Raw genomic sequence first — 27,570 nt, forward strand, 5'->3', positions numbered from 1 at the left:
CCCACTCCCACAGTGAGCAAGCAACCATGCCGGGAGCAGCCTCCCAGGGGCCGTGCTGGTAACTCCCAGGCCAGCTGCCCCGTGGGGACGATCGGCCTCCCCGCCGCCTGGACCACATCCCTGCCTGCAGAGCAGTCGGGGAGGAGGGGTAGGGCGAAGACTCCAGGAGAAGCTGGTGTCCCAGAGAGTCATGGCAAGGGGCTGGTTTTAATCACTCCCTTTTAAGCAAAACATTCCGAATTCCCTGCGGGAGGGGCTGGGGGTGACCACAAGACATTTATAGAACATAAGAAAACAGAAAGATTGAAAGTAAAAGTCTGGGAAAAGATAAACTACAAACGCAAGCCAGAAGAAAACGAGGGTACTGTACTAATAATAGATCAGACAGAATTTCAGGCCGAAAGAAACACTAAGAGGTAAAGGGAGGGGGTTCATTCATAATGATAAAAGGTAACATTCACTGGGAAAACAGACTAATCCTAAGTATTTATGCATCTAATGACCTGCCCTCAATATATAAAAAGAAAAAAAAATTGAGAGCACTACAAAGAGCATCAGAAAAGCGCTCAGTCATAGATTTGAATACCCCTCTGTCTGTAATTGGGAGGCTAGGCAGGGAGACAATAGCCATAGGGACCAACATATATCATTAATTCTAAGATAGAGATTTTTTTGGGGGTGCCAGGCTGGCTCAGTCAGTGGAGCATGTGACTCCTGATCTCAGGGTTGTGAATTTGAGCCCTGCATTGGGTGTAGAGATTACCTAAAAATAAAATCTTAACAAAAAATAAGATACATGGGACACCTGGGTGGCTCAGTTGATTAAGCATCTGACTTCAGCTCAGGTCATGACCTGAGGGTTGGTGAGTTCCAGCCCCGTGTTGGGCTCTGCTTAGGATTCAACCTCTCTCTCTCTCTCTCTCTCTCTCTCTCTCTGCCCCTCCCCGACTTGCGCATGCACAGCACACTCGCTCTCCCTCTCAGATTAAAACAGAGAGACAACATTTTGAATTTATAAAATATTTTAAAACCAAACTATAACAAAGAGCTACCTATCAACACTGATGGAATGCAGTTAAAGCTGTATGTAGAAGAAAGTTCATAGCCTTAAATATATACATTAGAAAAGAAGAAAAATTGAAAAGCAATGAGTTAAGTAGCCATCTGAAGAAGTTAAAAAAAAAAAAAAAAGAATAGCAAAATATACCCAAAGAATGGAGAAGGGTAGAAAAATCAAGAGTAGAGCAAAAATTAATGAAATAAAAAAATAAACAATAAATGATACACCTGATAAGGGGTTAATGTATATCGAAATTACAGTGAGGGATACCTGGCTGGCTGGGTGGGCAGAACATGTGACTCTTGATCTCGAGATTGTGAGTTCGAGCCCCGCGGTAGGTGCAGAGAGGGCTTAAAAATAAAATCTGAATAAAAAAAGAACGTTCATGGGAATGCAAGCTGGTGCAGCCACTCTGGAAAACACTATGGAGGTTCCTCAAAAGACTAAAAACAGAACTACCCTACGACCCAGCAATTACACTACCACGGGATACAGGTGGGCTGTTTCGAAGGGACACACGCACCCCCATGTTTACAGCAGCACTATCGACAACAGCCAAAGGATGGAAAGAGCCCAAATGTCCCTCGATGGATGAGTGGATAAAGAAGATGTGGTCTATATACACGAGGGAGTATTACTCGGCAATCAAAAAGAACGAAATCTTGCCATTTGCAGCTACGTGGCTGGAACTGGAGGCTATGATGCTAAGTGAAATTAGTCAGAGAAAGACAAAAATCATATGACTTCACTCATAGGAGGACTTTAAGAGACAAAACTGATGAACATAAGGGAAGGGAAGCAAAAATAATATAAAAACAGGGAGGGGGACAAAACAGAAGAGACTCTTAAATATGGAGAACAAACTGTGGATTACGGGAGGGGTGGTGGGAGGGGGGAGGGGCTAAATGGGGGAGGGGCACTAAGGAATCTACTCCTGAAATCATTGTTTCGCTGTAGGCTAACTAATTTGGATGTAAATTGTAAAAAATAAAAAGTAAAAAAAAATAAAATAAAATAAAAAAAGAACGTGCAGCAAGATTTTCCTCACACCAATTATAATGGCTACTATTAGGGAAAAAAAAACCAGAAAACAAGTGTTGGTGAAGATGTGAAGAAATTGGAACTGTGTACTATTGGTGAAGATGTGAAATGGGAGAGCATCTGTGGAAAACAGTGTGGTTGGTGGCGTTTCTCAAAAAATGAAAAATAGAGTTATCACATGATTTAGCAATTCCACGGGTGGGTACAGACTCAAAGGACTGAAAGCAGGGTGTTTCGGAGATACCTGTAGACCCATGTTCATAGCATCATTACTCACAGGACCTAAAACATGGAAGCAACCCAGCTGCCCACTGATGGACGGACAGATAAGCAGGCTGCGGTATAGACGCACAGTGGGATATTACTCAGCTTTGAAAAGGTGCTATAACACTGATGGACCCTGAGGACATCATACTAAGTGAAATAAGCCAGTCACAACAAAGACAAATACTATATGATTACATGAGATACTTAGCGTGGTCAAAATCACAGAGACAGAAAGTAGGTGGTGATCACCAGGGTTGGGAGGAGGGGAACGGAGAGTTAGCGTTTGATGGGGACAGAGTTTCAGTTTTGCGGGATGAAGGGTTCTGGAGACGGAGGGTGGTAGTCGTACAACAACATGAATGTATTTTTCTTTTATGTTTATTTATTTTGAAAGAGAGAGAGCAAGGGAGGGGCAGAGAGAGAGGGACACACAGAATCCGAAGCAGGCTCCAGGCTCTGAGCTGTCAGCACAGAGCCCAACGCGGGGCTCGAACCCACGAACTGTGAGATCATGACCTGAGCTGCAGTGAGACGCTTAAGGGACTGAGCCTCCAGGCGCCCCTACTGGTCAATTATTTTAGACAGGGTCCCTCAGTCTGGGTTTGTGGGAAGTTTCTTGTGCCCGGATGGTTATGCATTCTGATGAGCCTGCCACAAAAGCCACGGGCCTTCTCTGCACATCACGGCAGGTTGCGTGATGTCGGAGCTTCTTACTGTTGGTCTCGGTAGCCTTGACAACTTAATTGAAAGGGTGTGGTTCCCGCTGGGTTTCCCTCTGTAAAGTTACTATTTTACCCATGTAATTAATAAACATCGTGAGGCAGGGATGCCTGGGTGGCTCAGTTGGTTGAGTGTACGACTTCAATTCAGGTCACGATCTTACAGTTTGTGGGTTCGAGCCCCACGTCTGGCTCTGCGCTGACAGCTGGGAGCCTGGAGCCTGCTTTGGATTCTGCGTCTCCCTCTCTCTCTGCCCCTAACCCCCTCGCATTCTGTCTCTGTCTCTCACAAAAATAAATATTCAAACTTTTTTAAATAAAAAATAAAAAAATAGGTATTGTGAGGAAGAGACTCTGAAACTATGCAAATTTCCTGTTTCTCCTCAAATTTTCATCCGTAATTACACCTCGATTGCCTGTCCCGCTGCAGCAGTGATCGCTCTGGTTTGAGCGCCGGTTTCCGACTTGTTCGTTGGTTGGTTGGTTGCAGTTTTTCTGGACGGAGGGCCGTCCTTTCTCCTTTGTGTTTTTATTTTATGCACTTCGCCATAACGCACTTTGCTGTAATGCACGCGTGCGGCATTTACTGAAGGTAAATCTGTACCGGGAAATACCACAGAGCTCAGTGATTGCTAGAGGTCGCTGTCTGGTCCCCGGGCAGATCCCGCGGCCGGCCAGCACCCACTCCGGGCTCCTTCAGGGCTGCCTGCTCACAGCTCGCAGCCAGTGACCCTGCATCAACCCAGAGCTGCCTTGCTGGGAAAGGTACACAACGCCCCCCCCCCCAACCTCGGGCAGCCCGCAGTGCTGATATGCCTCAAAAGTGCTGCCAATCTTGTGGGCTGACTCTCGCGCCACAGCTCCCTAGACCCCGGCGGGCGGGGAGGAAGACTGAGAAGGCCATTGCCCTGCTCGGCCCTCTTTCTGCCCCGTCCTGCTTCCTCACGGCCTCCGCTTCTAGGGAACCTAACTGAGGCCGGCTGTGTCTCCCCCACCACAGACATGCCCTCTGGACCCTCAGCCTGCCAGGCAGGGGCAAGGTGGGGGGCTCTGGAGGGCCAGGCCCCTCTCCTGTTACTCGGGCAAGGAAGGGAAGCCTGAGAGGCCAGGCTTGTTTAGCGGACGGCTGTCGTTAAGGTAGTCTTGTTTGCGAAATGCGAAGCCCAAAGCGTTGCTTTGAGCTGAGAGTCACTAGAAGAAAAGCAGAACTCTGGAGGGGAAACCCTGTAGCGAGAGGACTCCAGGTCAGTCCCCTCAGGCCTCCGGCCCCTTGCTGTCCTCCTGCTTGGAGCTCCAGTCCTTCCAGGGTTTCAAAAGCCTCGTCACCTCTCCCGAGGCCTCTGCATTAGAGACAGAAATTCAGACGGAGCTGGAAAGGGTGAGAAAGTGTTCAGAGACACGGGAATTTGGGGGGGGGGGGGGGGGGGGAGGGGGGGAGGAAGAAAGAGGATGCGCGTTCTCCCGAATCCGTCCATCCGTCCGTCCGTCCGTCCATCCATCATGCAGTCCATCTAGAGACAAACCTGTAATCATCAGGCTAGGACCTTCCGGGCCCCAAAATAAACTCTGCTTTATTTACATGGGAGCCGGATGATCCTGTCCGTCCTCCTGGTCCCTGGGCGCGCTCCCGGGAGCCTCTTGCGTGCGGTGCTCGCTGGCGGGGCCGGGGCCGAGCCCTCCCCGGGGGGCTCGCCCGCGCCCCCGGCCTCCCCCGCGGCCTCGGCCTCGGCGCCCGCCCCCTACCGCCGCCGCCGGTCGCAGCAGCTGCACAGGTACCGGCGGAAGCCGGCCAGGCTCCAGCGGGACGACTTGGTCTTGGACGTGAGCGTGCTCGGGCTGCTTTCCGAGCTGCCCGGGTGCTCCTGCCGCAGCGGGCGCGTCCGCGAGGACGGGTGGCGCTTCCGCCGCACCCTCGGGGACCGCGCGGCCCGGGGCGGCCCCTCGTTCTCGGCGTCCTCGTCCTCCTCGTCCGCGTCCTCGTCCTTCGCCTTGTCCCTCCTCGGCCGGACGGTGGCGACCTTGCTGCGCTTCCGCCTCTTGGACCGAGCGAGGCCGGGGTCTTCCTCCTTGGGGAATCCGAGAGCAGGGGATGAAGCGCGCTCTCCACTGACCCGTCCCGTTACATACGGGGCTTCGTGTCTGAGGGGGGAAGGGAGGCAGAGAAGCCCTGAGGTCAGAGGCGAGCCCGGGCCGCGGGCGTCGGCGGAAGCCTGCCCCCCGGTGGACGCTCCCGGGCCTCACCGCAGGCTTATCCCAGCGCGCAGTGGACAGCTGGCCTCTTTCCAAGGGTCCCAGGGCAGGTGCCTTCGTTACATACAGACCCACTATGGAAGGCAGATACCAGCCGTCTAAGGACTCTGCTCTGGACACCCTGGCTGCTCACACTTGGGTGGGGGGGGGGGGACGGATACGTCTATTATCTTGATTGTGGCGATGGTTTCACGGGTACGTACACGTCCGCACACCAAACGGTGCACTTTCAATGTGAGCAGCTTGGGGCGCCTGGGTGGTTCGGTCGGTGAAGTGTCCCACTCTTGATTGCGGCTCAGGTCATGGTCTCAGGGTTAGTGAGATCAAGCCCCACGTGGGCTCTGCGCTGACAGCCTGCTTGGGATTCTCTCCGTCTCTGCCCCTCTCCCCACTCTCTCTCTTAAAAATTAGCATTTAAATATGAGCGATGTATTGTGTCAGTCACTGCTAACAGAAACAGAGCTAGCATTTAAAGCCTCTCTCAAAGAAACCAAGAGCTAAGTTCCTATACCGAGTGCGTTGCGCGGCACGTAAATGTTGGCCGCCAGCGGCGGAGGCGGTTCTGTGTGATACCTCGGCTCAGACACACAGCTCAGACGCTAGCGTCTCTGCCTCCTGTTTATCCGATCTTGGGAGGGTCACTTAACTTGACTTTGCCTCAGTTTCCTCGTCTGAAAAATAGGTATAATAATAATATCTACCTGATAGGGAGGCAGCGGTAAGTTCTCAGTAAGTAGAAGCTGCAGTTACTCTCAGTGTTGGTGTTTCGTTCTGGAAGGAGTAAATCTGAGCCGCGTTTAGTAAAGATGTGAATTGGAAGGGTGTCGAGAAGATATGGGAGGTTGCCGCAAGACCTCCTAGAGGAGGTCAGTGAGGTAAATGGCCCGTGTGGTAGCGGGGCAAGGGGTGCGGGACCCCAGGGGAGGGGGGCCCGGGGTGCGGTACTCACGCTGGTCAGCTCCTGGCTCCCTTGGTAGCCCACATCATCTGTGAGGTTGTAGATGGATGTCAAGGATACATCAAAGGTGCTTAAGGAGGGATCTTCTGCCCCTGCAGCTCCCCAAGCTTCTCTGGCCTCCTGAGGAGAGAAGGAGAAGCCAGTTAGGAGGCCGAAGCTCTCGGGGCGCCTGGGGGGCTCAGTCGGTTAAGCGTCCACCTCTTGGTTTCCGCTAAGGTCGTGATCTCACAGTTCGTGAGTTTGAGCCCCGAGTCTGGCTCTGTGCCGACGGCTCAGAGCCTGAATGGGATTCTCTCTCTCTCTCTCTGCCCCCCACCTTTTTTTTTTTTTTTTTTTTACAAAAAAGAGGGAGTAGCTCACACCAGGCAGGACTGCCAGGATCAGCCGTCCTGGCTCCTGCCTCTGCCCCAGCCTGCCCCTTACTTTGGGGTTGGGAGATAAGGACACGTGTTCTTTCTTCTTCATGATCATAAAGTTCTGCGATCACTGATGTGATGAGGCTCTGGCGTGTCCGCCCCCCCCACACACCCACAATTCTTTAGTGTTGGTGTCCTCACAGAAGTGGTTGTCATGGCAATGGGAGGGTGGGGTCCGGGCCCCTGGGGGTCCCGGGAGGGCTCCTGTGAGGTGCTGAGACAGCACCCTTGCACACACACAGACCCCTACTTCACTTCTCAGCCGGAGGGGGCTGCAGGCCTCACTCCCCAACCCCCACCACGGTGAGCAGGAGGAGGACTGGCCTTAGGGAGGGAGACCGCGGTCGAAACCTGAAAATAGGATAGAACCTCAAAGGGCATCAAGACGCGGCTCAGGTAGACTCTGGAATCCACCCTGGACTCCGCCTTTGCTGGAGAGAACTTTAACAAGAGGCAGAAAATAGTCCACCCAAAACTTCGGTGGCCAGGTGCATCCGAGACTTCCAAGGGATCCAAGGACTTAGAAGGGCCCCTTGGTGTTCGTAGGATCCTAGATTCTTCTGAAAGTCATACAGGGCATTTTGGAGAAAACTGATTACGGACTCCGCATCAGAAAATAGTATATTATGTCAGTGTCAAACTTCGTGGGCGTGATAATGTTACTGTGGTTATGGAAGACAATGTTCTTGTTCTTGGCCGGCACTGGGGTGTGCTCAGAGAAGGGGTCTAAGACACCCTTCAGGATTTCTGCCCACCCAGTGCCAACCTGGCTTGCAGAACCAAGAACTGACGTTGAGTAGCTAGGAAGAAGTGATTGGCCTCGCAGAGCCCAGCCAAGTCCCCTGTGGCTCCAGAGGCGGGAAAGTAGAGGGAGGGAAGGGGGGAGGGAGGAGCCTCTGGATAAGACTGAGGGTGTGGCCTTGCTAGGGGTGTGGCTATGCTTCTAGGAACCCACAGCCTGAGAGAGCATCGAACGTCTTAGTGGATGCCAAGGAGGAAAAGTATTGATACCCAAGCACCATGCCTCTGGCACAACAGGAGACCTCTAGAAAATTAGAGACACCTCTGGAGACAATGGCTGGGGAGCCCCTACACTAACAGAGATTAAGGGCCTGCTACTGTGTAGAAAAAGGGACTGGGGGGCGCCTGGGTGGCGCAGTCGGTTAGGCGTCCGACTTCAGCCAGGTCACGATCCCGCGGTCCGTGAGTTCGAGCCCCGCGTCGGGCTCTGGGCTGATGGCTCGGAGCCTGGAGCCTGTTTCCGATTCTGTGTCTCCCTCTCTCTCTGCCCCTCCCCCATTCATGCTCTGTCTCTCTCTGTCCCCAAAAAAATAAACGTTGAAAAAAAAAAATTTAAAAAAAAAAAAAAAAAAAGAAAAAGGGACTGGAAGTAGAAACTAGGTTTGATTACAGAAAAATAAGGTAGTTAACATTTCTTGGACATCTCAGCATTTATCCTGACAGTTATACTCGTTATTTCAGAATTTGATTTTTTTTCTATGAGAATATAAACACGTATTACTTATGTAAACTAAAAATGAGTTTATTGGGGCACCTGGGTGGTTCAGTCGGTTGACCTGGGCTCAGGGCATGATCTCATGGCTCATGAGTTCGAGCCCCACGTCGGACTCTGTGCTGACAGCTCAGAGCCTGGAGCCTGCTTCGGATTCTGTGTCTCCTCTCTCTGCACCTCCCCCTGCTCACACTCTGTCTCTCTCTCTCAAAATAAATAAACATCAAAAATATGAATTTATTGCACGATTCCATTTAGATGGGGTACGTAGAGTAGTCGGATTCATGGAAACAGAAAGCAGTGATGGTTGCCAGGGGGTGGCGGGAGACAGGAATGGGCATTATTGTTAAATGGGTACAGATTTCAGTTCGAGACGTTGAAAAATTTCTGGAGACGGATGGTGATGTGGTCACATAACAACGTGAATGTGTTTAACGCCAGTGAACCGTACACTTTAAGTGGTTAAAAACGGCAAGTTCCATGTTGGATATATATTTACCGCAATAAAAAATGAACCCGGAAAAAGAGAAATGTGGCAGAATTACGGTCATAGCTGTGATTCTGGATGCTTCTTGAAAACTGGCATGGCTCGCTCACAGAAGGCCCCTCCCGCCAGTTTATGAGCTCCCGGGTTGGGCAGCAAGGCTCTATTTCTGGACACCTGCCTGGCCACCAGCCAAAAAGCAGCTTGCCACTTCCTCCTCCGCTTCGCCACACACTACCTTGGTCGCCCTCTTGTTACAGATCCCAAAAGAGAGGTCGGTGGGCAGCTTGGGCTCTGTCTTGCACATCGGGAAACAGAGCATGAAACCCGTGACACAGAGGAGACACCTAGGCAGCCTCACGTGGGCTCTGCAAGCCTCTCCGTTCTGGGCACCCGGGTCCCTGCACGTCTAACAAGGCTCTACGTTGGTTTGGTCTTCCTTCGAGGAGGGCAGGCAGCAACTGTATTCTTCCGGAAGTCTTTCAACAGAAATGTTTCCCTCAGCAACTGATTGCCAGAGTCTTCTAGTCAGAATAGATTCTAATGGGGAGAAGTAGACAGAGACGATGTGTCTTCACCAACCCACACCTTGTCTTGAGACTTTCCATCCACAGTGGGATGTGCCAGGGTCCCGGGGGGTGAAATGGTCCGTTCACACAATTTCCCAGGTTTTCTCTGGTCCTAGAGAAAGAGAGGACATGGGGTGTGCAATTCCAAGGGGGTTGCGAAGCAGAGTCACTGGACGTAGGTCCCTGTGGTAACCAGTGGATGGGAGTATCCTATTCTGTCACAAGTCGGGTGTCTATTTCCTTCTCAAATGTCCACAGCCCAAGGCACCAAGAGGCGGGATTTCTGAGGCAGAGTCAACTGCCTTTTCAGAGAATATTAGAATTAAAACAAAGCAACGTATTCATCAAAAAGACGCAGTGAGGGGCACCTGGGTGGCTTGGTCGGTTAAGCGTCCGACCTCAGGTCAGGTCATGATCTCACGGTTCATGGGTTCGAGCCCCGTGTCGGGCTCTGTGCTGACAGCTGGGAGCCTGGAGCCTGCTTCGGACTCTGTGTCTCCCTCTCTCTCTCCCCCTCCCCGCCTTCCCCGCTACTCTCTCTCTCAAAAATACCCCCCCCCCCAAAAAAAAGACACAATGAAGAGAATGAAAAGACAAACCAAGGACCGGGAAGTCCCACGCTAACCTCCTTCAGAGCACCGAGGACAGCGCCACGAACCTGTCCTCCTCCCCGCCAACCCCCTGCAGTTTCAAACTCTTCCACATCAAGTGTGCCTTGTGTCTTATACGTGTTTGTTCACCCAGAAACTCGCATAGGGCTGGTGATCGTAAGTGGTCAATAAAAGTGATTTTTGGGGGGGGGGAGCAAAAACTTGCACTGATCAAAAGCCTGAAAGTGAGAAAGTGGACAAGTGAGAGCGGTCTGTGTGGCTAAAGAAGAGAGGGTGGTGGGTAGTGGCGACAGTGAAAGGTCTTGACTGTCAGACCAGGGAATTTCATTCCACGGACAATGGGAAGCCGCTGATTTGTTGTTTTGTTTGTTTATTCTCTCGTTTGGGTGCTTGACATTGAACTTGCCGTCTCATTCCAGCCTTGGGTATATTTCACCCCATAGCTAGGTTCCAACCTCTTTGGGGGCAGACACCAGGCCCTAACTCTGTACTTCCCACCATGGCCGTCACAGTGCTTGACTGACGTATGACAGGTGCTCAGTAAATGAGTGCCCGGTGTATCGGTGAAGGACCCAGTGGCTCAGCTGGGGGGGCAGAGGCCGAAGGGGCCACATAAACATGGAGCCTTTTCTCTTCTGAACCCAGAGCGGCTCTTCGGCAGGGTATCTAGACTGCGCATGGGGAAGATATACTCCTCCTGTGTGCAGCTGAGTCTGAGAAACAAAAGCACCCACACTTCCCATGACTCCAATCCTGGAGAAATGCTCTGGGAAGGAATGAGAATTCCTGCAATCAGCAATCGGCACCTCCTTTGTGCTCGGCGTCGCCGCAGGACGTTTGGATAAGTGTACCCCGGAGAAATAGCACCCACGACTAAGGCAGCTTTTCCGGGCCAGAAACAATTGGGGGGAAACATTAAACTGGGGTACTGTGAAAAAGCAGTGTAGTCTGGCAAAGTCAAGGGAGGCTTCTAGGGAGGAGAGGGGGGAATGGGAGGGTGAGGGGGGTGGGGGGGCGGGGACTGGAACATGGCCCTGACCCATAGGTTGGATATGGATAAGACAAGAGCGGATTGGCCTTACAGACAACACCACCCGGGAACCGCCCATGCCCCCCGGCTATGGTCAACGCCACCTTGTTCTTCAACATGGCCATGGACGGCGAGCCCTTGGGCCGTGTCTCCTTTGAGCTGTTTGCAGACAAATTTCCCAAAACAGCAGAGAACTTTCATGCTCTGAGCACCACGGAGAAGGGATTTGGTTTCAAAGCTTCCTGCTGTCGCAGGATTATTCTGGGATCTATGTGCCAGGGTGGTGACGTCACACGCCATAATGGCACTGGCGGCCAGTCCATCTATGGGGAGAAATCTGATGATGAGAATTTCATCCCGAAGCACACAGGTCCTGGCATCCTGTCCGTGGCACATGCTGGACCCAACACGAACGGTTCCGTCTTTCATCCGCACCGCCAAGTCCAAGTGGCTGGACGGCAAGCACATCGTGTTTGGCAATGTGACCGAGGGCATGAACATCGTGGAAGCCATGAGTGCTTTGGGTCCAGGAGCCGCAAGAAGATGACCAGTGCTGACTGTGGACAAATCGAATACATTTGACTTGTATTTGGTCTTAACTACAGGAACATTCCTTGTGTAGCTCTGGAGAGCACTCCTCTGCCCCCATCTGCTTGCATATATAATCTTTGTGCTCCCCCTGCAGTTCCGGGGTCCCGGGTTTTCCTTGCCCACCCCCCACCCCGACTAGCTGGATTGCAGAGTGAAGTTTATGATCATGAAATAAAAGTGAAACAACAACAACAAAGAGCAGATTGGAGGGTGTGTGTAGAGAAGTTGTCATTCATTCCTGGAGTCCCCACTGTGCTCAGGCATCCCGCTAAGCAGTGGAAAACAGAAACCTGTCCTCAAGGAGCTCTAGTGTGGGAGGTGGAAGTGGAGGGGAGGCTAAAAGAAACACAGGAAATGTGTATTATTCCACAAGAGTGTTAAGTCCCAGAAAGTAGAAGTCTCAGTCCTGTTTGTCACTGTATCCTCGGTACCTAGAACAGTGCAGGCACGAATCTGGGGCTCAATAAATGCATGCTGAATGAAGAGATGCTGCCGTGGAGATACAGAATAATAGTAATGTTGACAGTTACCATTTACTAAGCACATACTTGTGCTAGAAAACGTGCTCAGATACATAATCTTATTGGACCTCCAGCATTTGGAGAGTGCTGGAATTATCTCATTTTACAGATCTGAGAACCAAGGCTTTACAGAAATGACGCCTGCCTCCAGGTTACGTAGCCCGTGAGCGGCAGACACCGAATTCACGACCGCAGAACCCCACAGGCTGCCTTGTCCCGAACGCTGTTTGGGGGCGTCTGTCTGGCAGCTGATGGAAAAGTGCAGGGAGAGACCCGAGACAGGGCGGCCACCGCAAGGACACAGCGAACAGTAAGGCGCACGAGCCGAAGCGGTCGCGGTGGCGCCGGCGAAGAAAGGATTGCTGTTCTGGCACCGCGAAGCTCGGGGCTTGGCGACTTCCTGGATGCAGGACCTCGTTTGTCGCCTGGAAGTAGAAAGGATGACGGTAGCCCCGAGAGAAAGAGCTTTCCCCTGGATCCTAGCTCGCCGGTGCTCCGACCCCGCCTCCAGCACTGCGGGGTCCGCAGGGCACTGGCCGCCGCGGCCCCTGGAGGTACCGCAGCCCGGCTCGCGTTCCGGGCGCGCGCGGGCGCCGCAGAGCCGGGGGCGGGGCCTGGCCGCGAACTACAATTCCCAGGGGGCATCGCGCGGAACACCGCCGTTTTCGGCTGAGCTCACTTCCGGCCTCCGGGCTGCTGACTCTCTCTTCCGGTCTTGGTGGCCCCCCGAGAGGCCCGTGGGGTGCGCACGGTGAGCGCCGAGCCCTGGGGGGCGCGGAGGCGTGGGTGGCGGCGGCCGGGCGCTCGGTCACCGCGGGCGCGGGAGAGGCGCGCCGGCGGGAGACGTGGCTTCCTGGCGACAGGGGGCGCACCGAGCGGGCCGGGCCGGGTCGGAGGGACCCCGAAAGGGATGTGGGCCAGGAGGAGCGGGGCCCCGGGGAGGGGTGTAGGGAGAACCCCTCGAGCGTGCGCGGAAACCCGTGGGGCCGGGCGGAGGAGGGGGCGGCGGGGTCTCCGGGGCGGACAGGCAGCCTGGCGGCGGGGTCCGCGCTGGTGGCTGATGGGGAAGGGGCTGCGGCCCTGGCGAGCTGGACTTGCCGAGGGACCTCTGCCGGGAAGATCGTGGCGCCCTTACGTGCGTGGGTCGCCCGCCCCGCTCGGCGTTTCTCTCCGCAGATGAGGCTGCTGGCGGCCGTGCTGTTGGCTCTGCTTGCGGTCAGTCGGGCGGAGGAAGGAGCCCGGCTGCTGGCCTCCAAATCGCTGCTGAACAGATACGCCGTGGAGGGGCGAGACCTGACCTTACAGTACAACATCTACAATGTTGGCTCGAGGTGAGGCGGCCCGGGGCGCATGGGGGGACTTCTCGGGGTTCTCAGGCTTCACGGCTGGGACCAGAGACCGGCACAGCGAGCGGATGTTCTGGACCCGCTTTCACGTGAGGTACCGGGGCCATCGGCCACTTTGTTGAGTCGGGAGAATTTCTGAGTGGGGAGGAGCAAGAACTAGGGTCAAACCAGGAGAGGAAGATGCGAAGGCAGAACGAACCCACGTGATCCTTTGCTACCGTGGGGGCGTTCAGGGTTCAGCACGTTGCTCCCTTTCTTTAACTTTATTCGCTGTGGTTTTTTCTTCCTCACGAGCCTTAGCCTTCTTCCCCTGTGTACATACACACAGACACACGGCAATTGGGGCAAGAATGAAGTTAGGCCTGTGCCTTCCCGGATATTTGGTGCTTCTTAGCCATAGAATCCAGTCCTTGACCGAGATTCTTTAGTGCGACGAAGCCAAGTTTCGGTGTGATTCCCATCTGTCTTCTGTATTTCTGATATTTTAGGACAAGCAGGCAGATCTAATTGCTGATCACTTTTTTGGTTAAAGATTTTGTTTTTTATGGTTTTTTTAATTCATTTTGAGAGAGAGACGGAGCGCGAGCAGGGGAAGGGCAGCAAGAGAGGCGGAGAGAGAATCCCAAGCAGGCTCCCTGCTGTCAGTGCAGACACAAGGGCTCCATGCCACCCACTGTGAGATCCTGACCTGAGCCGAAACCAAGAGTCAGACGCTTAACCAACTGAGCCACCCAGGCACCCCTGATTGCTCCTTTTTTTTTTTTTACGGTGTTTTTTTTTTTTTAATATGAAATTTATTGTCAAATTGGTTTCCATACAACACCCAGTGCTCATCCCCACAGGTGCCCTCCTCAGTGCCCATTACCCACTTTCCCCTCCCCCCACCCCCCCATCAATCCTCTGTGTATTCTCAGTATTTAAGAGTCTCTTATGCTTTGCCTTTAAGGTTTTGTTTTTAAGTAATCTCTCCACCCAACATGGAGGTTCGAACTCACAACCCTAAGATCAGGAGTCTCAGGCTCTACCAACTGAGCCAGCCAAGCACCCTAATCATTGGTTAACTTTGTATCTGTTACATACTAACCACTTTGGTCCCTCCACGTACAGCGCTGCATTAGATGTGGAGTTATCCGACGACTCCTTCCCTCCGGAGGACTTTGGCATTGTCTCCGGAATGCTCAATGTCAAATGGGACCGGATCGCCCCGTATCCTCTTGGCGCCGGGTGACAGAGGCTGGGGGCAGGGGTGGGGGCTGTGGGTGTTGGGGATGACACGAACACATTGCCGCGGTGAGGTCCCTTCAAACAGTCTGTCTGGCTGTGTGTGGCCATTTGTCCATCACCTCCCTGGATAGGATGGGACGAGAGGAAACTGAGTGTGAGTTAGTGTGGACTTGAGAAAGGAGCTTCCTAAAGTTTGGGTTATGAGGCCCTGTGACATACAATACGGGAAGGTGTGGACGCTTAGATTTTCTGGTCAGGGTGAGTGTTCTCCTTGGGGTTTTCTTGTTCTTACTCTGTGCTTTCAGCCTTCCTTCGGGTAGTCACTGGCGGTTTCTGTGAGAGTGGCTGGTGTCCCATCCGTAGTACATGTTCCTTCAGAAACCTCTGTGCTGGGTACTCGTGAAGAAGCTGGACGTTGAGTGTGCCAGGGACCCGTATGACCCCACACGTTTCGGGCTTAGGAAGAGGTCTGCGTGAGCGTCATCGCGGGGTATTGCGGGCGGAAATCGCCGTGGGTTGGCCGCTCCCTTTGTGAAGGGTGCATTTAGTCCGCAGGCGGAAAGGATGTTACGACACCGGCCTCCTTTTCTTCCTTCCTTAACTGTCCGCCCAGCGCTAGCAACGTCTCCCACACAGTGGTCCTGCGTCCTCTCAAGGCCGGCTACTTCAACTTCACCTCGGCCACCGTTACTTACCTGGCCCAGGAGGACGGGCCTGTCGTGGTGAGTGGCCCGGACCTTAGCTGATGCGGCCTAGGTCTGCTTCCCTTTGAAAACTCTTGCAGGAAACCTCCAGGGCGTTTCCTCACTAAATTCCGAGGAAGGTAAGAAGGACCAGAAGCTGGGGCGCCTGGGTGGCTCAGTCGGTTGAGCGTCCTCATGATCTCATGGTTCATGGGTTTGAGCCCCGCGTCGGGCTCTGTGCTGACGGCTCAGAGCCTGGAGCCTGCTCGGGATTCTGTGTCTCCCTCTCTCTCTGCCCCTCCCCTGCTTGCACTCTGCCTCTCTCTCTCTCTCTGAAAAATAAGTTCATTAAAAAAGAAAAAAAAGAAAAAAAGAAGAAGGACCAGAAGCTGGGCATGTTGTCCTTAGGAAGGAATGTGTTTCAAGTTATAAAGATCCAGAATAGAGCGGTTGAAATGGTGGGAGGGGAGCCCCGTAGCCTTCCCTCCGCTCCACGCCTACTGCTTGGCTTTAACCTGGGACACGTCATTTGACGCCCAGTTTATCGTCGTCCTCGTCCTTCCCATCCGGGCCCTAGGGCACGGCAGATCACTCCTGGTCTCTGCCGTTGCCGGCCCTTTCCCTTGCTTGGAAGATGCCTGCCGCATGTGCCCTGGTGGTGCAGCTAGACGCTCTCTGCCTCCGGCTTTCCTTCTGGCACGTTCTGCCCACAGACCCTTCGCCCTAATGAGACCAAGCTCCTCCCCGCCCTCCCTGCCCTCTCTCATTCTTTCTGTTTGAAGTGTCCCCCCTCCCCCACTTCAGCATCCACCCTCCCCAGGCCCAGCCGTGGGCCGCAGCCCTGGTGTCTGTCTCCTGCTTTTACGCCTCGTGCTTTTTTCCTCCTCGCTCTTCGAGCAGACGTTCGCCGACCGCGTGTAAACTTCAGTAGCTCACGCAGTCTGGGCCACCGGAAGGAACGTCGATCTCTGCCATCTCAGTACTTCTTACTTGTTGGTCTCGAGCCATGCCCCACCCCCAGCTTACTCAGTGGCCCCTTGCGGGCCACGGACCTCGTCTTGGATGTCTCTCCGTTTCTCCCATGTAATAGGAAGTCAGTAGTAAACATTCCTTCGGTGGGTTGATGAAAAGGTCAGCAGACATTTATTGTGCCCTGGTGGTGCGCTAAGACCTGGGGACACCGAGATGATTGGGACACTGTCCTGGTCCTCAGAATGCTCAGGCCTTGAATTTATGAAGGCCTCTGACGAGACCGTACAAGCGGCCCATAGGCTACGTGGTGAGTGCACAGTAGGACGGAGACTTCACGGAGTCAGCCGTGGAATGAAACCTAAGATTCTCTGAGCCTCGCTGCGCTTTTTTGAATTTTTTAAATAAACCACGTGGAACCAGGCTCTTGTAACCATGGCTCAGCTCTCACATCTTGTGTCCTTTCTGTTTTCAGAACCTACTGTGGGACTCTGGTTCTACCTGGTATTTGAAAAATTTTTTTTTTTTTTAACGTTTTTATTTATTTTTGGGACAGAGAGAGACAGAGCATGAACGGGGTAGGGGCACAGAGAGAGGGAGACACAGAATCGGAAACAGGCTCCAGGCTCCGAGCCATCAGCCCAGAGCCTGACGCGGGGCTCGAACTCACGGACCGCGAGATCGTGACCTGGCTGAAGTCGGACGCTCAACCGACTGCGCCACCCAGGCGCCCCTCTACCTGGTATTTGATAGGTTAAAAGACACGAGATCAAAGGCTCGCTGCCCCTGTAGAGCGAGCTTGTTTGCAGGGCTCGGCCTGCTTTCCAGGCAGGAATGCGGGCAGCCCCAGCCCCCCTTCCAGCGTGCCCTTGGGTGGGGCCTCGTGCTTTTCAGAGTCCTTCTCGTTACTTCGTTTGAGCCTCGTGTCACTTGTGAGTATGGAAGCGTATTTCCACTTGAGGAACGGGGGAGCGGTTGCCAAGGGCAAGCCGTTCCATCACCCGCCTCGCCCTGCGGGGGGCTGGTGGGCCTCTCTTTCCGAGCTGGAGACGCCTGAGGAGGGAGGACTGGCTCCGATCGCGGCCGCACAGCTGGCCCCTGTTTAGAAAAGGCCCCTCGGGTGTCTCCTGGCCCCTGATTTACTCCTCTTTGCGACACACTGAGAATCCTCCAACTCTGTCCAGTCCGGAAGCTTTTCCGCGTCTTCTTGAAGCTGTCTTGAGCCTCCGCGCCCCGAGCGTCTCTCCGCTGAGGATTGGGGTGGGCGGGACTGCGCCCCCCTCACGTGAGAAGAACTGGATCTGCCCTGATGCCCTTCTTTTCTCCTTCCAGGTTGGCTTCACCAGCGCCCCTGGACAGGGGGGCATCCTGGCTCAGCGGGAGTTTGATAGAAGATTCTCCCCCCATTTTGTAAGCTCTGCCGAGTCCCCGTACCATTCCCCAGGGACAGGGACGCCCTCTGGCTCTGGGAGCTGTTGGTCCCCTTAGAAGATTTGTGTAGTTCGTGGCTTCTCATCATACCTGTGTTTTTTGGTGTCTGACGCAGCCAGCCAGCAAATGTCCTATGTCCCCGCGGTGCCGGCAGTGAGATCGCAATTGCCCGAGCCGCATGCCTGCCCTTTTTCTCTACTCAGCCTCGAGTGGAGTCCCCTCTTGGAGTCCTGGGTCTCTTTTGAGGCTTAAAAGAGTATCTTAGATTCAGAGAGTTGCAGCGCACTGGGCAGGCCAAGGAGCGCTGTTGTGGTCTGGTCTCAGAGAGCGTTCTTTGGAGACAGGCCAACTGAGGAAATTCACGTGTGTATTTATTCAGTGAATAATCGTGAAGTTCCTAATTCTGCGCTCAGTTCTGTGCTTTGCTTTCAGGAGACGGAGGTGATGGAGACACACGCTCGCTTCCCAGGGGGTAGAGGGCCGTGGGGGACTCAGAACAAGTCCCGGGAGAAACGGGCTGAGACCGAGACCGCAGACAGGGTGTCGGAGCATCTGACCTAGTCTTCCAGAGTCGGGGAGGGCTTTCAGGGGGAGGTGGTGTTCGACCAGCCAGAGGAGGGAGAGAAGGGCAGGCATCTTGTGTAGGGGGAGTAGCTCAGAGGAAAGAAGGCCTGACAAGCGGGTGTGCAAGGCTGGAGGGCAGAAGGCAAGGGAGAGGAGCGGAAGAGGGGGCTGGAGGTGTGGGCTTGACTGTCCGTGCAGGGCTGGGCGTCACCCCTTGAGACTGTCTGGAAGAGAGAAGCTTCTCTTCGGTCTGGGTCAGGTCAGGTGAGGCCTTGGGCTCCACAGCTCGGAAGACAGGTGGTCCTGTGGTCAGACGAGCCTTTCCGCTAAGGTTCTGCTGAAAGTTTGGGCGGGACTGCTGCCTCTCCCCGTCTCGTCATTCGCCACCCCACCCCTCCCCGGCCCTCCCGTGCCCTGATCCAGACTTGTAAGCAAGGCCCGTGTTGTCCTCCACAGCTGGACTGGGCAGCCTTTGGAGTCATGACGCTTCCGTCCATTGGCATCCCCCTGCTGCTGTGGTACTCCAGCAAGAGGAAATACGACACTCCCAAGACCAAGAAGAACTGAGTGGGGCGGCCACGACCCTCCCTCCCCAGGAGACCCAGGTGCTTTCCGGATGCCGCAGCGGATCTCGAATGCAGTCTCTTCTCCCCTCGCCCCTGCCACTCTCTCCTGGATCCTGTCTGCTCTCGAGCAGAGTGAAGGGCGGGGCCTCCCCTCCATCCTGAAGCCGCACCAACAGGGACGCCTCCTTTGCCTCCAGCCTCAAAGGCCCTCGGGTGCCCACCGTCGAGCCGGGCAGGCGGGCGGGGAGAACTCCGAGGGGTCCAGGAGGGACGCTCAGGAGACTGCGTGGTGCTGCCCACCGAGAAGAGGCTGGAAGACGACGTGAAGGCCGAGGGACCCTCGAAGGCATGCCCGGTCTCTGCTCTGGGTCAGGGAAGCTCTGACCAAATGGGGTTTTCTAATAAAAACTGATGCCACACTGCCGTGTCTGCTCTTCCGTCCCCGGGGTGAGCTTGGGCCCTGGAAGTGCCCGCTCCCGGGTAGGTGAGCCGGGCTCTGCTCCTTGCTGGAGGGGCTGTGGTCCTGTTCCCACAGGGGTGTCTGTCCCCTTTGAACACCTTTGCTTTCGTCCCTTGCTTCCGTCTCTGCTCTCACCAGGCCCCACGTGCCGCCCGTAACCTTCCTTGCCTGTGAGCTCCTCTCCGCGGCCAGAGGACGGGGTGAGGGGTGAGCTGAAGGGCGGTCTGCGCGCCAGCAGCTGTTCTCGGGCCCCAGAAGGCATGCTGGTCTCATTTACTCACTGACCGGTCTTGGAAGAGCTTGTTTAATGCCTGGTTCTAGTCCTTTCTCTGTTTAAGAACTAGCTTGCTTTTTCTGTTTAATTATTTAAGTAATCTCCACCCAACACGGGGCTTGAACTCGGGACCCTGAGGTCGAGAGTCCCACGTTCCACCGACTTAGCCGGGCACCCCAAGAACTGGCTTTTCTTCACTCGAATTCCTTTCAGTGTCAGCGGAGCCGCAGCCCTGAGGTGTCCGGAGGCCCGGCCTGTGGAAGGACTTTGGTTCCTGCTGCAGCAGCACAGGGAGAAGCCGCTGTGAGCTGACTCGGGCCAACCCAGGAATGCCGTGGTCCGAGAACAGCCTCCCAGGCAGGAGGGAAACCCAACAAACACCCGCTTTGTTCCCGCCACCAAGTTTCCCAGTTTAGATTCTGCTGGGGGTTGCGGGGTGGGGAGCAGGGGGACTGCCCAACCGATTTAACCTTTCCCGGGCCGGTGCGCGCGGGGCCTCTGGGCCCCAGGAAGGATGAAAAGGACGTGGAGACAACGGGAGGCTCCAGATGGGGTAGCCCTCCGGCAGCTCCCCTCCCTCCTGCAGGGGCTGCGGCTCGGACACCCCGGGACTGGCCAGGTCAGAGGGCGAGGAGGCTATATTTGCTTTTGTTCATTGTGTCCCCCCGGGGGAGACCTGGGACTTGCTCAGGAGAGAGGGGAGAAGCTTGGGGTGAGAACGCGGGTAGGAAGGGAGTGGGGCTGGGTGGCCAGGCATCATCTTGCTCCCTGGGGCTGCAAACTGTTAAGTCTCAGGAGGAGGGAGCGCTGCTTTCTGTCCTGTGGTCTCTGCTGAAGGCAGTGAGGAGCCCACCTGTAGGGGGAGCGGTTCTGGGTCAGAGGAGGGGACTCCCAACTCCTGCAGGTACTGCCTTCCCAGAGGCTGGGGCCTTCTTCCTGCGGAACTGTCCCGGGCCCTCGGCCCTCCTTATGGAGGAGGCTGGGTAGGGGACCCAGGTCTGACGCAGATGACAAGAGCCGCATTGTGAGGGCAGTTAGTGTCACAGGCACCTTGAATGAAGGCCAAAGCCAGACACTTCGTCTGGAGAGATCGGGTTCCCTGGAGTCGGGATGGAATGTGAGCCTCCTGTAAGTGGTGGAATGTTGGAGAAAACAGAGCCTCTGAAACCTACAGAGACTTAGCTGGACCTGCTGGCTTTGGGCTTGAGCCCTCTGAGCTTGAGCAAATGTACGGGGAGACGAGTAGCAGACAGCCCTTCTCCACCCCACGGAGACCACCCCGGGAGGCGTGACCCCGACCCGACTGACCGACCCAGTCAGTGCAGGCACCCGCAAGGGGGAGGGAGAGGAAGCACGTCTTTCCTGAAGACTGGGTACCAGCCGGAGGGGCTCCTCCCGAAAAGGCAACACAGATAGTGACCCAGCTGTCAGCCTGTTCCAGATCCTCTCCACCCCGCTGAGACCCGCCCTCTGCCCGCCCATGTCCTGCAGACTTCCGGCTGGCCCCGGCCCACCCGCAAACCCCGCCCTGGTGCCAGGAGGAGCCAGGTGCCCAGATTTCCACCCACGTTACACACTAGGCCTCGGGACTCCGGCTGAAGAAAGTCCGCGGGGAGCAGGTGTATGAATGGCCAAGAAGTTGGGAGTAACAGCTGTTCCCCGGCAGGCTGGGTCGAGTCCTCGCCCCCGCCCCCTGGGAGCCAGGCGGCAGCCCCGTGCCCTCTGGGACTTACTGTGTGACAGCCTGTGTCCTCCGGAGGTCACGAGATTGTTTGCTTAGAGGACCTCCGAGGACCCCACGCGGTAAAGTGAGGCAGTGTCCTGTCCCCCTGTGTTCCCAGGGTTTGGGGCCCAGCCCGGAGGACAGGCCGCCCTCTCACCTAGAGGAATTTAGAGCTGGGACCCACTGACCGGATCCCCTAAGTAATCCCCTCACTTCATAGATCAGGGAGGGACGCGGAGTGCGGGCCCCACGGCAGGAGGCCTCTAGCGCATCTGAGGTCCCCACCGTACAGCTGAGGACTCCAGGCCGACAGGTGGCTCTGAGGCTCCGATGGCGAGACTTTTCCACCAGGCCACAGGGCCCAGGGGAGGAGGGCCGGAGGGCCACCGGGTCAGCGGCGTGTCCCCCGCCCTGGGGAAGTCAGCCCGCAGAAGCCGGGATGGGGAAGGGGAGTGGAGCCCAGCGGGTAGCCCGGGAAGCCCGCCCTCCGGGCCCTAGTAATCGCCCCTCCCCCGCTGTAACCTGCCTCTTAAAGGCACCAGCAGCGGCAGCAGCAGCTTGGAAGCCAAATTCCAGAGAGGGCAAAGGACCTCCCTGACCCCAGGAGGCCCCCACTGTCAAGTAGGTTTCCAGCCGACTTCCCTGGGATGCCCTCGTTCTCCCCTCCTCGGCTCACACCCTCTCGCACCCTGCCCCACCCGAGAGAGGGCGAAGGTTCCCGGGACCTGGGGCTCCCACATAGCATCCCCTTCAGGGGGACCCCAACTCGGCCCCTTGTACCCGTTTCCACCTGAGCCCCAGTCCGGCGGCCGTGCTTTGTTCTGGAAGTGCTGAGGACCCCCAGACCCACGATGGCACCCAAGGGGTTAAACAGGTCTGGGCACAGCAAGGTCTAGGGTGTTTGAAGTAGGGCGGGGAAGGGAAGGGCTGGGGCAGTTGAAGAGGCGGCTGGTCTGGACTGGACTGGAGGGCCCCCTGTCTCCTATGCAAACTTCTGGACCATGAGCAGTGCCCTTAAAAGGACCAAGAGAGGCGCCCCCACCGAGGTGCTAGACTGGGTTCTTAGAGGGGCTCCCTGAGGAGGGGCTCTTCCCTGTACCGAAGTCACCAGCCGGGAGCAGGAGCAGGGCCCGGTCTTTGGGAGATCTCCCAGGTCTGGTGAGTTCCCCCCTCCCTCCCCGGGGTCCTCGCCCCCCCACGAGGGGGCGTCCCCCTGGAAGCAGAGCTCCTCAAGAACCGTCCTCACCCAGGAAGGCGCAGAACCCTTCGCAGCTTCCCCGCCAGCCTGCTGCAGCCAGCTCCCGTTTTTAATTAGAGAGCATTGGGGGAGGGTGCCAGTGTGTCAATCGGGAATCACAAGCGCGGCCAAGAGTAATTTACCCCACTCGTGGGACAGATGATACTAAACCCTCTCTATACGTTCCTAATCCTTACGATCGCATGGAGTTGACATACCATAATCCCTATGTTAAGGACGAGGTTTAGAGACGTTCAATAACTAACCCCAGACCATTAAGTAAATTGTAGCGCTGGGGGTTCAGACCTCAGTCCATCTGACACCAAAGTCCATTACGTCATCGTGTTATCTTGTTCTTACTCGGGAGGTATGGCAGGCAGGATGGCTCTGTGAGCCTAAAACCGTGAGACCCTCATTCATTTAGAGCCTCCTTCCTCTAGGGCCTCACCCAGTTCCCTTTGTCCTTGGGAATTACTTGTGAGATTTAACGGGCCACCAGTTCACGCCTGAGAGCTAGGGACGCCCAGATTCCAGACCACTCCATCCGCCGGCCGAAGGCTTCCCTGTTCTACCTGCCGCGCTCGGCCGTCCCTGAGACCTGATGGGTTAATTCCCTGGGACGCTTTGAGTGGCCAAAGTCTTCTCAGGTGTGTCCCTTTGAACCTCAGACCCTCTCCTGCCCCGCCCGCTGGCAGGCGCCCTGAACCCCTGAATGCAGGCCAACAAGCGGACGGGCAGGAGGCGGAAGAGGGCTGCTGGGCGCTGTCCCGCGGACGCTGGAGCCAGACCAGCCCCTGGCGGGATGAGCTGCCCCGGGGCCCAGTGGGAAGGAAGAGGGAGCTGCCCCAGCTTCAGTCCGCAAACCAGTGAAACAAAAAAAGTCCGCACACGCGGGAGCCTAGCACAATCCTGACTGATTTGGGAGCCCGGCCTAGCGAAGAGGAGGGGGCGACAGAGGGTGGGGGCTGGAGATGGACGCCTGACCACTGTCTTAAGTAGAAGGAGGTGTGGTTACATTAGAAGCCGGGGGTGGGGTGGGGTGGGGTGGGTGGAGCCTGGCTGGCTTTGGACTTCCGGAATGAAGTGGGAACAGTAAAATCGATAATGCTGCCCTGTGGCTCCTGTAGGCTGGTGGGTGCCTCTCAGAAGTCAACCTGGAAGCTGATGTGGGCACATAGGTGGCTTTCGTCCGTGCAGGCCCCTGCCCCACTAAGGGGTGGTCGCGTCCTGTCCTTGTATGTGTGCATAGGGCCTTCTGGGTCCTCTTCTCCGTGCCTGGCACCCGGTGGCTGCTAAAGCAATGTCTGCTGAACGAATGAAAACCCTCTGTGTATACCCTTGGCTTTTCTTTGGATCGTGACCCTCCTCCCCGGTAGTCGACGGGCAAGTCAGGGGAGGACAGTGAGTTTCAGGACACGGGTGTTCAGCACGGGGCGAAGTCTCGCGTGCCTCACACTGAGGAACCAAGCAGCTACAGACGAGTCGGAGTCGGGTGAGGTGGGGGGGGGGGGCCCGGCCGGCCGGAGGCGGGGTGTGACGAGGGCCTTCTCGATCCCAGGCTAACAGAAGCCCCACTCTAGCCCTATCTGCGGGACAACCGTTGGATTAATGGTTTACTGTCTAGTGGAGAAGAAGCGGGCAGATTACATTTTGAACCATCAAAGGGTTTTCCGTGACCCTGTCCCCCCGGGGCCGGGAGAAGCCCCCAGACAGTGACATCTGGCTCTCCCTTCCTTCCCATTCTTTATCGTCTGGTTCTTTTAGGATCTTCCTCACGAATGCCCCCCTTCGGGAGAGTTTGGACCCCAGAGCCAGGCCCAGGAAGCGCCCCCAGGCTGTGACAGGGCCCGCCAGCATCGCGCCCGCCGTAGGGTCACTATCCCTGGTGGGGTGGTTACCCTCAGCGGGTCCTCCCCCTGCGCTTGCCTCAGCACATTAGCAGGGCCCCGCCTGCCCCCACCCCTCACTCAGATCTCTACGATCACAGACGGACGGACGAGTAGAAAGGGCGAATGCGACTTCTTTGGGACTCCCATCTAACTGCTCCCTTTCTTTGGCTGGGTTGGTGAAGGGACAGACCTGGGGGTGGTGCATGGCAGTATTGCCTGATTTCTCTCAAAGCCGGCCACTCCCACTCGCTCTCTTTGGGAGCTTGTTTTCCAGGGGAGAGGAGAACTCGTCTCTGCAGTGTGCTGGGTCTGCTTCGAAAACTCAGCTCCGCCATCCTACAGCCCTGTGACCTTCAGCAAATGACTTTACCTCTCTGTGCTGCCTGTTTCTTCACGTGTAAAATGAGGATACTGCCTTTCTAGGGGTGGCCGCGAGGATCCCACTACATAACGTAGGCCCTTGGGGCGCCTGCGTGGCTCGGTTGTCTGAGGGTCCGACTCTCGATTTTGGCTCAGGTCATTATCTCACAGGTCGTGGAATCAAGCCGTGCATCAGGCTCTGCGCTCTCATCGCGGGATTCTCTCTCTCCGTCTGTCTCTCTGCCCCTGCCCTGTGCTCTCTCAAAATAAACTAAAACTTAAAAAAAAAAAAGATAGCGTAGGCACTCATTATGGGCTAACTCTTCCCCTGTGGGCTCCAGATGCTACTTGGGAAATTGGCATGTTGGGATCTCAGCACCCCGACCCCAGGCTGGTTGCTGACGCCTGCCTGGTAATGCACTGAGCCTTAACATCTCTCTCTGGTCTCTTTTTCATCCTTCCTCAGATTTTGAGACCCGGTTGCTCTAAATCAGGAGTCTGCAAACGTTTTCTGCAAAGACCCAGATAATAAATATTTTAGGCTCTGTGGGCCATATGGTCTCTGTCGCAGTTACAACTTTGCTGACGTAATGCAGAAGCAGCCACAGACCATGTGTAAGTGAACAGGCATGGCCGGGTTCCAAAATAACCTTTATTTATGAACACTGAAATTTGAATTTCATATGATTTTTCTGTGTCACAAAGTAGTGTTCTTTTTTTTATGTTTTTTAAAAAAAATTATTTTTGAGAGAGGGAGAGAGACAGAGACAGAGCACAAGCAGGGGAGAGGCAGAGAGAGAGGGAGACCCAGAATCCGAAGCAGGTTCCAGGCTCCCAGCTGTCAGCACAGAGCCCGACGCGGGGCTTGAACCCACGGACCGTAAGATCATGACCTGAGCCGAAGTCGTGCGCTCAACTGACTGAACCACCCGGGCGCCCCAGTAGTGTTCTTCTTTTGATTTTCCCCCCAACCATTTATACACGATAGCAGGACAGATTTGGGCCGCCTTAAACGACCAGTGCCCCCCACCCCTCTCTTCAGGATGACGGGTTCAGGCCCTTCGTGCTTTCTATGTTGCTGTCATCCCCACTGGATCTTGTTCGCGGCCACGAGTGCCACCGCAGTTGTGTTCTTCCTGCTGTCCTTTTCCTGAGAGAGAGGCGTGGGGCAGCCGCCACACAGTGTCTATTTCTGCTCTTGTCCTGGGCCTTCCTGTCCCCAGCTCTCCGATCCTGCAGGCCTGGCCTCCACTCTGCCTCTAAATTAAAACAACAGCCGTTGTTAAGTACCTCGGCCGTGCTGAGCACAGTGTTGGTCACGTGATGTATGACGTTGTCACCCAGTCTCTCAGCAGCCCTGCAAGGGAGGGCTGTAAGGTCCCCACTGCACAGATGGCTCTGAAGCTCAGAACCGGGGAGGCAGCTCCCAGGGTCACGCGGCCAGAGTGCTGGAGCTCGCAGGTAGGACCGGCTTCAGGGCCAGCGTCGCACCCGGAGGAAACCGTGGTCTCAGACTTTTGAATAGCAGATGTCCCTCTGTCCCGGACAAGTAGTGCTCCCGCCTCGGTACCCAGGCGTGCCTAGCGCATCACCGACGACCAGCACAGGGGCAGGAGACGCCGATGGTGTGTGTTGGTGGGAAAACCATGCGGTCCAGATAAAATGACTCCTTAGAGCCCCTTCCTGCTTTCCTCCTGTGCGTTCATCTCAGGCCTCTGACCCCAGACCTGTTTCAGAATCTCCGATCTCTGCTCAGCGGAAGCACTGATGTGACATGATGGAATCTCATTTGGGGGCTAAATAAACCCATTGTGTGAGAGCCAGCCCTGACCCCTGCCCTGCGCCATTTCCTGAGCTCAGGAGGCTGGGGGAGACGGGGGGCCCGGCGGGAGCTGGCAGAGGAGAAGCCAGGGGGTGGACACGACCGTGGGGCCAGCCTGCACGTCAGGATGGCGGGCGGGCGAGTCTGGGAGGAGCTGAGGAAGCCTCCTCTCTTCCAAGGACATAATAGACATTAGCGGCCCTGCAGCATGGAGGGGTGGGGTTAGGAAACAGGAAAAGTGGAGACAGATGGATGAAGCCATGAGGGGAGAAGGAGCCCCATGGGCGGGGTCTGCGCACCCCGGGCGCCCCGACTCCTCTTCCTCCCACCCGGCTCACAATGCCCCCTCCCTGCCCCTGAAGCCCAGCTTGGGAGACCACTGGTTGGCAGGCAGCTTGGACTGAGTCACGCTCCCTGTGGGGCTGCCCCTCCCACCTCTAGGCAGCGCAGAGCCTGGGTACAGGGCACAGGGCGCAGGGCCGCGCTTGAGAGAGAGAGAGGGCCTGTCCTGGCTTCCGGGTGTGATGAGCAGCGATCAGTCTCCAGGCCTCTCCTTTTCTGTCCTCGGAGCCACTGGCGGGGCCACAGGGTGCCCTCTGCGTTGGCCCCGCGCTCACCCCTTCCTTCCCTGCGGGGACAGGCCTCAGGCAGCGGGCCTGGGTGGAGCAGGGGCTGTGGACGGGGTGCGGTGACAGAGGAACAGTAGCTTGAAGGAACAACTTTCCAACAACCTGGACTTTTGGTGTGTGCACGGGGGAGTGAGATAACCTGGGGAGGAGGGGGAGGACTCTGGCTCATGGCTTCCTGATCCTCCCGGGTCCTCTCAACACATCATGGCTGGGGGTGGCCCCGGAGAAGGGGAGCCTCGGAGACTCGTGCGGAGGCAGGGCCTGCAGTGAAGGGAAGGTTGCAACCCGTCCTGGTACTTCCTCCCGGGCTGGGGCTCAGCTCTGGAGCTCGGCGGTGTTCCTAACCCCAAGACACGTGGGGCA

General features: G+C 55.9%; 1 protein-coding gene and 1 pseudogene across 2 annotated transcripts; both read left to right on the top strand.

The window, feature by feature from the left end:
• The first annotated feature begins 11,008 nt into the window (after positions 1-11,008).
• LOC125155096 (peptidyl-prolyl cis-trans isomerase A-like) lies at positions 11,009-11,500 on the top strand (annotated as a pseudogene).
• A 1,197-nt stretch (positions 11,501-12,697) lies between these two features.
• Positions 12,698-19,232, top strand: SSR2 (signal sequence receptor subunit 2). Of its 2 annotated transcripts, XM_047841197.1 has the most exons (6): positions 12,698-12,781; positions 13,207-13,361; positions 14,484-14,582; positions 15,214-15,322; positions 17,585-17,662; positions 18,704-19,232. In XM_047841197.1, the coding sequence occupies exons 2-6, from the start codon at positions 13,207-13,209 to the stop codon at positions 18,812-18,814; spliced, it is 552 nt and encodes a 183-aa protein (XP_047697153.1). In that variant the 5' UTR covers positions 12,698-12,781; the 3' UTR covers positions 18,815-19,232. The 2 variants fall into 2 exon arrangements, with proteins under 2 accessions (XP_047697153.1, XP_047697154.1); XM_047841198.1 differs by lacking the exon at positions 17,585-17,662.
• Positions 19,233-27,570: the final 8,338 nt, after the last annotated feature.

This window comes from Prionailurus viverrinus, chromosome F1, assembly GCF_022837055.1.
Source record: "Prionailurus viverrinus isolate Anna chromosome F1, UM_Priviv_1.0, whole genome shotgun sequence".
Classification (NCBI taxonomy): Eukaryota; Metazoa; Chordata; class Mammalia; order Carnivora; family Felidae; genus Prionailurus; species Prionailurus viverrinus.